The sequence below is a fragment of the Limulus polyphemus genome, unplaced genomic scaffold (genome assembly GCF_000517525.1).
Source record: "Limulus polyphemus unplaced genomic scaffold, Limulus_polyphemus-2.1.2 Scaffold832, whole genome shotgun sequence".
NCBI lineage: Eukaryota > Metazoa > Arthropoda > Merostomata > Xiphosura > Limulidae > Limulus > Limulus polyphemus.
Window position 1 is genome coordinate 13,135 of NW_013666442.1, and position 6,676 is coordinate 19,810.

Sequence of the window (6,676 nt, forward strand, 5' to 3'; positions counted from 1 at the left end):
TTTAGGGGCCAAAGAAGGACCCGAGATTGGAGTAGACATAGACCAGTCAACTCTATTATCCATGGAGGGCAGAAGACCCCTCACATGGCGTGAAAAAGACTCAGATGGAGGCATGGAAAGGTCTGTCTGCACCCCCACTGTAGCAATGGAGAGTAGTGCAGTGACATATGTCCGAGATGGAGTAGGGAACAATAGCTTTCGAGCCTCAGGGTAAGAAATGTTATTAACAGTCTTCAAACGCTGTACCTTTTTCTCCTCCACCCACTTAGGGCAAGACCTAAAGTAAGAGAGGTGGGAACCACTACAATTAGCGCAGTGGGGGTCAAATTCGCACTCGCAAGCGTCATGGCCCTTGCCACCACAATGAGCACACATCACAGAACCACGACAAGATGTCTTGGAATGACCGAACCACTGGCACTGAAAACATGGGAGAGTGTTAGGAATATACAGCCGTACCTTACAGTTCAAATAACCTGCCTTAACAGCGGCAGGTGGACGTGGTGATGAAAACATCAAAATGAGGAAAAAGGTCGGCACCATAATTCCATCTTGACGAGTGGAGATCCTTCGAACTGCTGAAACTCCTTGGCTGGAGAAACCAGCAAGGTTCTCTGACTCGGAGATGTTCTTCAAGTCCCTCTCGACAATAACTCCTCGTGAGAAATTCAAAGAAGCGTGGGAAGTAACCTCAATGGGTATATCCACAATGGTCTTTGAATTCAGGAGGAGTTCATTGTGTTTTGGTGTTGATGTTGCCACCAAGATATCCCCTGAATGTAGCTCCTCGACTGACTTTGGAGAGCCAGCAAGCCTTTCTAATACCTTCTGAATAAAAAAAGGGAGATATTTGCCCTAAAGATTTATTGGACAGTGAATGCAGGATCAGGAAGCAATGTATAGGTCCACATTTTGGTGGAGACTTCTGTTCAGAGTCTTCTAGGCGTGGTCATTTACCGATTAGCAGAGTTTTACATTTTTTTATTTGGATTTGGGGGATCCATAATAAAAGAGAAATATTCAGTGCCCACAAATATGATGTGCAGTCATAGTACGGTACAGCTTACCGATATTAATTTTGATAATGTGAGACCCTTAAGTTTATTATCTCCGAAAGCGCGATATTTTGCGTCCCCCAATTTTTCTGTGGGACAGCGAGATAGGCAGCTTAAAACGGGACTGTCCTACCGAAATCGGGACGTCTGGTCACATTATTCAGAACGTCTATTATTTCAAAAATGTATACTACCATTTATATTATAAATAATGGCAGACTTCAATTATTCTTAAATTTTAACTAAATTATATTTAAGAGTTAATTTATGATATTTATCTTTAACAACGTTTATTATATTATTTAATTGGCACTACTAGTAAGCTTAATAATAAATCCAAAATATAAATACATTATTATAAATAAATATCACACACAAATCATAATCATGACACTTGATGATTATTAATAGCTGAAAATCGGTTTTAGTAATAATTATTCAAAATATTTATGAATATATTTCAATTGTTATTTATGACTTAATTTATTTTAAATTATTATATTAGCTCTTTACTATGTTATCCTTGACGTCATAATGATTGGATAAATGCCAATGTGTGTGAGAAGGAAGAATGGCGTATGGTTGTGGTTTAATATTATATGTTTTATAAGTTATAATAAACTATTCAGAATTGTTTGTTGTCGTGAGGTTAGTGACTGGAGTATCTGAATATCATCCAGAGTTGTGCTGGATAGCTGTATAAATTTTAATTTTCTTTTTTTTTATGAGTTTAGAAATAAAATATGAGTGTCGACGCTTATGGACCTAGCTCTCAAACTTTGACTTTCCTTGACACCGAAGAAGTAACAGAACTTCTTGGCGCTGATACACAGGGCTCAGAATTTGATTTTACTGACTTTACTCTTCCTTCGCAAACTCAGACTTCTCAATTAGAGCATCCTCAAAACCATATAAGAAGTCAGGTAACTATATTGATATTGTATTTCTAAATCTCGTTTTGTTTCTTAAAGTAAAATGATTGTCCTTCGGGAAAGTTTGGCGTTTCTTACGAATTACCTAAGCCTGACGTTGTAACATTATTGTCATCATTGATATCAACAATAACAAAGTTTTTTATAATTATAATAGTAACAGTAGAAAAGCAAAGTGTACATGTCTAAATTTTTTAATCCTATATTTATACTTTTGTTATTAAGAGTGCGCTGAAGCCTACTAGCTTGGGTTACAATTATATTTGTTATAACTTGTAAGTCATATATACATGCATACTTAAACTGTTACTAAATAATATTCATGATTATGAAATTATGTACTGCTAGGCATCTAGTATTTTGAGGATCATTCCTGACAGCTTGTAGCAAATACACATGTTGATCAATACTAAACAAGAATGAGGATCAATATTTATTTTCTATAGCAGAAGTTTGCAGATTGTTTCATTGAACTTGAGGACAAACCAGTCTTGTAATTTACTATTACTCATTTTCTAACTTCTAAACAGTGAACAAATTTAATGGTTGTTCAATACAACCAAGAATTCTGTCAGACAACCAAATGCTGTAAAATTTAGTGACTAAGGTTGTCCTTTGAACAACCAATTTATTTCAGATTTCAAAGCTACACATGCTACATTATGCAAGCATTTCAACAGTGTGAGAATATTGTTAACAAAGTGATAATTCATGTGTTATTTTCATGTTTCTATTGAACATGTCTGCTGTCTCGGTTCAACTTCTGAACATACCCACACCGTTTGTTTTATACTCCTGAGGCATGTGCTGCACAGCACGAGTACAGACTGGCAAAGAAACTTCCAGAATAACACTACCTCTAGCTGTAAACACTGTACTAGGCTTAATTCACAGCCTGTCTTCCAAGGCACCTGTAATAGTGCATGGAAATCCCCTAGAAATGTGCACACCAGAAAAGAAATCTCCACATTAGTAACATCTCTATTCAAAATGTCACATGATGTATGTGATAGTTTAACTAATCTAAACTAAAGTTGTGTTTTTTTTGGCATAAAATAATTGCTAATGTGGCAGATATGTACATTTAACGGTATTGACTAACGAAAGCCTTGCATTAGTCCCTGCCTTATAAGAATATTGTGATAGGAGTATATGCAACATGCATGAAAATATAAAGGAGCAAAAAAACAATTTCTTGCAGTCTTTTCAGATGTAAACAAAGCCTTGTTCACTATGTATGGAAGGCATAATGTATCTATGTTGATGTATCACTTACAATAGTAGGGAAGTAAATTTTCTGAACACTTGTACACAACTTTCAGCAAGTTACTGCATTATTTTCACTGTAGCATTTTTGGTGGGTTCTGGTAGTGATTCTGCTACTGTATCTCACTGTATCTGAGCTAGCTTGGTTATGGTAATTATTCAAATTGTCAAAATATAACATTTGTATCAATGTTTTCTTTTTCAAGGAATGTTTATGAGCATTTTACAGTATTTCAAAGGTGTAGGCCCAAGTTATTTGAGACGTGAGTGAATACACAATGATGTCACAGTGTTCATCTTAATAAATGTACTTGATGTTGATCAGACATTTTATATAGCCTTTTAATCATGGTTTGTTTGTTTTTTCTGTGTGTGTGCATGTATACTGACATTAATGTGAATTATTGTTTTTTACTTATGGAAGGACAATCTTTTTTTATGCAGGACAATTAAGTCAGGTTAATTGTTGCCCTTTGGCCAACCATTCAAAATGTCTTAAGTTTGTTCACTGCTAAATCAAGTGAGAGGTGATTTTAGCTCAACAATATTCAAATTTTTGGGCTGCCAGGTATCTAACCACTGTGTTAAAGTATGAGTAAATATGTAGTTCCTGAATATATCATAAAACATTTTTCCAACAGAAACTAAAATTTTAACTATCAACACACAGCACAGCATGGTCTTATCATGGTAACTATGGGACATAAACAAAGCAAGGAATATTTTGTTTGGAGTGTCTATCAATCAGAGCTATTTCAACAATATTCTGGACTCGCTACATGGTATTTAATAGTGTACTCTTTTCAGTTTATACATGTGATGTAAAACTAAGAAAATTATCTTACCTACTTAGAAATATACATATTAGTATACACCTCCTCTTTTATTTTTATGAAAAATCAAAACCATTTCATAACACAGCTCTTTACTGTGCTACCTGAAATTCAATATTGATACATAAAATATTGTAGGCTTAATGATGTCATGCATTAGGTTATTTTGTTGAAAAACTGTGCAATAGAATATATATATTTTTTTTAGGCCTACTCATACTGCAGCAAAAGTTGTATAAAATTTTAACTTGTCTTGGGCAAGATTTACTTATTCTACAAGGTGTTTAACAGTACAGTAGAACCTTGATTAATGGGCATCTTGAAAAAATGGGCAATGCACTGTTAAGGGCAGACCTTTTCACTTTTGTTTTCTACTATTTGAAACCAAAATAAATCTTGCAATAATGGGAACCTCGATATTCTGGATTAAGGGCAGTGTCTTTAGTCTAGTTCTCTATACGGACACTTGATATAGTGGGTAGTTATTTTTGAATGCCTGTACAGTATACCGCTAAATTCCAAACATCCCAAAAAAAAATCCAGTATTCACATACTTGCAATGTTTATTGGATCAGCTCCGAACCATGTACAGTAATAAATGGTTTCACTGATTCAAATTGCAGTCCTCTTACTCGGTGGAATTATCGTTGTAAACACTGTAGATACGTAAGCTGATAAATTTCACATCATGTTCTTGGAGCAGAGGTCAAGTTGGCTTATTTCTGTGGGCATTCTTTGTTGTTCTCGATAGTATTGTTTTAAGGTGTCATGTAAACAGTCTAATAACACAAGCGATGATTTGTTGTTTCATTTTCAGTAGATTTATATTTCAGTCGTTGACAGTAAAATAAACACAGAAAATAAATATGTAATCTTTAGTAGTTCAAATTCTGAAGAGAAGTACTTTGAAACTTTGTGACCAATAATAAAGGAAAAAGGGCACAGTTAATACACCCCGAGACCTATTGACAATTCTCCATGTCATGACAATGTGTAACTTGCGAATACCCGTGTCCTACATACACCAAACAAAATATGGGGCCTTGAAATTCAGAAATTTAGTGTGGTCAATATGAACCCAGCTTTGTGTGACTCATTTTTTATATTAAAGCACCTTGCTATATAGAGGGCATTTGGATACAGTCGAACGTAAAACTTTAAATGCCAACCTTATTTTCAGCAGCAGTTTGTGAACATTTCTTATTTATTATGACTAAGAATTATTTGGGAGAGGGTTCTAAGCAAGTACTCAATAAATAAATGGCCTAGTTATAATAATGTTGTATACTTAAATATGGTATACATCGTGCAGAAAGCCCACAATTGATTAAAATTTAACTTCTTATTTTTAATTGTTAACATAATAAAAGAATCCATAAGAGGTCTGAATAAGCCAGAGAAAATGAGAGTGGGTAGCAAAGGTGGATGGAACTGTTAGGAAATAAGTGTACTTACCCTTAACTATCAAATGTAGCTGTGATGCAGTGCTAAGGAAAATACTCCCGTACAGATTCTTTGTAACTATAGATCAACTAAATGTTAGTTTTACAAAATTTGAGTAACTTTGTTCACAAAATTATAATTTTTCGGCTATTATGAACCTGAAAACTGAATTGTGGCTTTATAGCTATTGTGAATGGTAACAGCATCATTGGTCACATCGCTGAAATGCCTATACTGATATAGTGAGAACAGTGTCAGTTTACTAACAGATTGAAAGGAATTAAATTATTTTTTGAAATTTACTCAATTATTTTTAGTGTTACTATTACTCTACAAATTAGTGAACCTTTAACCCTATCTTAACAGGTCTTCCTATGGTCAAGGGCATGTCACCACGTTTTTAGAATTGTAGACGTTCAAAGTTTTATTGAACTACTATTTTATGAATGTATGTCAATAAGTTTGGTATCAGATTGTAGGATTATACATTAGTTAATTTAAAAGTAAATAAGAAAAAAATTCTTAAATATTGATTTTTTTGTGTCACATGGTATGTTGAATGCAGCTTTGGTTCAGATTAGATGTTTGTGATGTCAAAATACAAAGTCTATAGTTTATTGCAAACTAGCCAATCCTAGTCGAAGGTGTCAATTTCAGTACCATGTTATTCCAATTGCTGTATCTCCCATTTGACAGATCATAGGATGATAAGGAAAGCACGTGACGAAACGTTGTTCTCTGGATTTTACAATATGAATGTGGGTGATGCTTATTATAGTAACTGCCATTTTATATAGAGGTTGTATTTAGTACTGGCCAATAGTACTTTTCTATAAGCGTCAGAAAAGTTTGCTTCTGGAAAAAACTGCATGGGATATACGTGACTTTTTTTTTCGTATATAGTAGCTTAAGTCATGCTGCATAATATATATCTGTTTATATTAATCATTATATTGAAAAATTAACTCAAAATAGGTATATTTTTTAGGAAAGAAGTTGATCCACAATTGTTAGGGTTAAGAGTTACTGAGTGGCAAGTGCAAAGTCTTTACATGAATTAGACTTAGGACTTTGAACTGAAAGAGTTTGTGATTTTTTTATATTCTTTTGTAATTTAAATTTGTAGTTTTAAGCTCAATAATGTAGC

General features: G+C 33.9%; 1 protein-coding gene across 5 annotated transcripts in view; it reads left to right on the top strand.

The window, feature by feature from the left end:
- The first annotated feature begins 1,609 nt into the window (after positions 1 to 1,609).
- Positions 1,610 to 6,676, top strand: part of LOC106460767 (regulator of nonsense transcripts 1-like) — a 107,572-nt gene continuing 102,505 nt past the window's right edge. For 4 of the 5 annotated variants that reach the window (XM_013920502.2, XM_022387547.1, XM_022387548.1 and 1 more), the window contains exon 1: positions 1,610 to 1,978. In XM_013920502.2, the coding sequence (XP_013775956.1) occupies positions 1,799 to 1,978 (180 nt within the window). In that variant the 5' untranslated portion in view covers positions 1,610 to 1,798. The remainder of the gene's footprint in view (positions 1,979 to 6,676) is intronic. The other variant, XM_022387549.1, reaches the window with a different exon arrangement.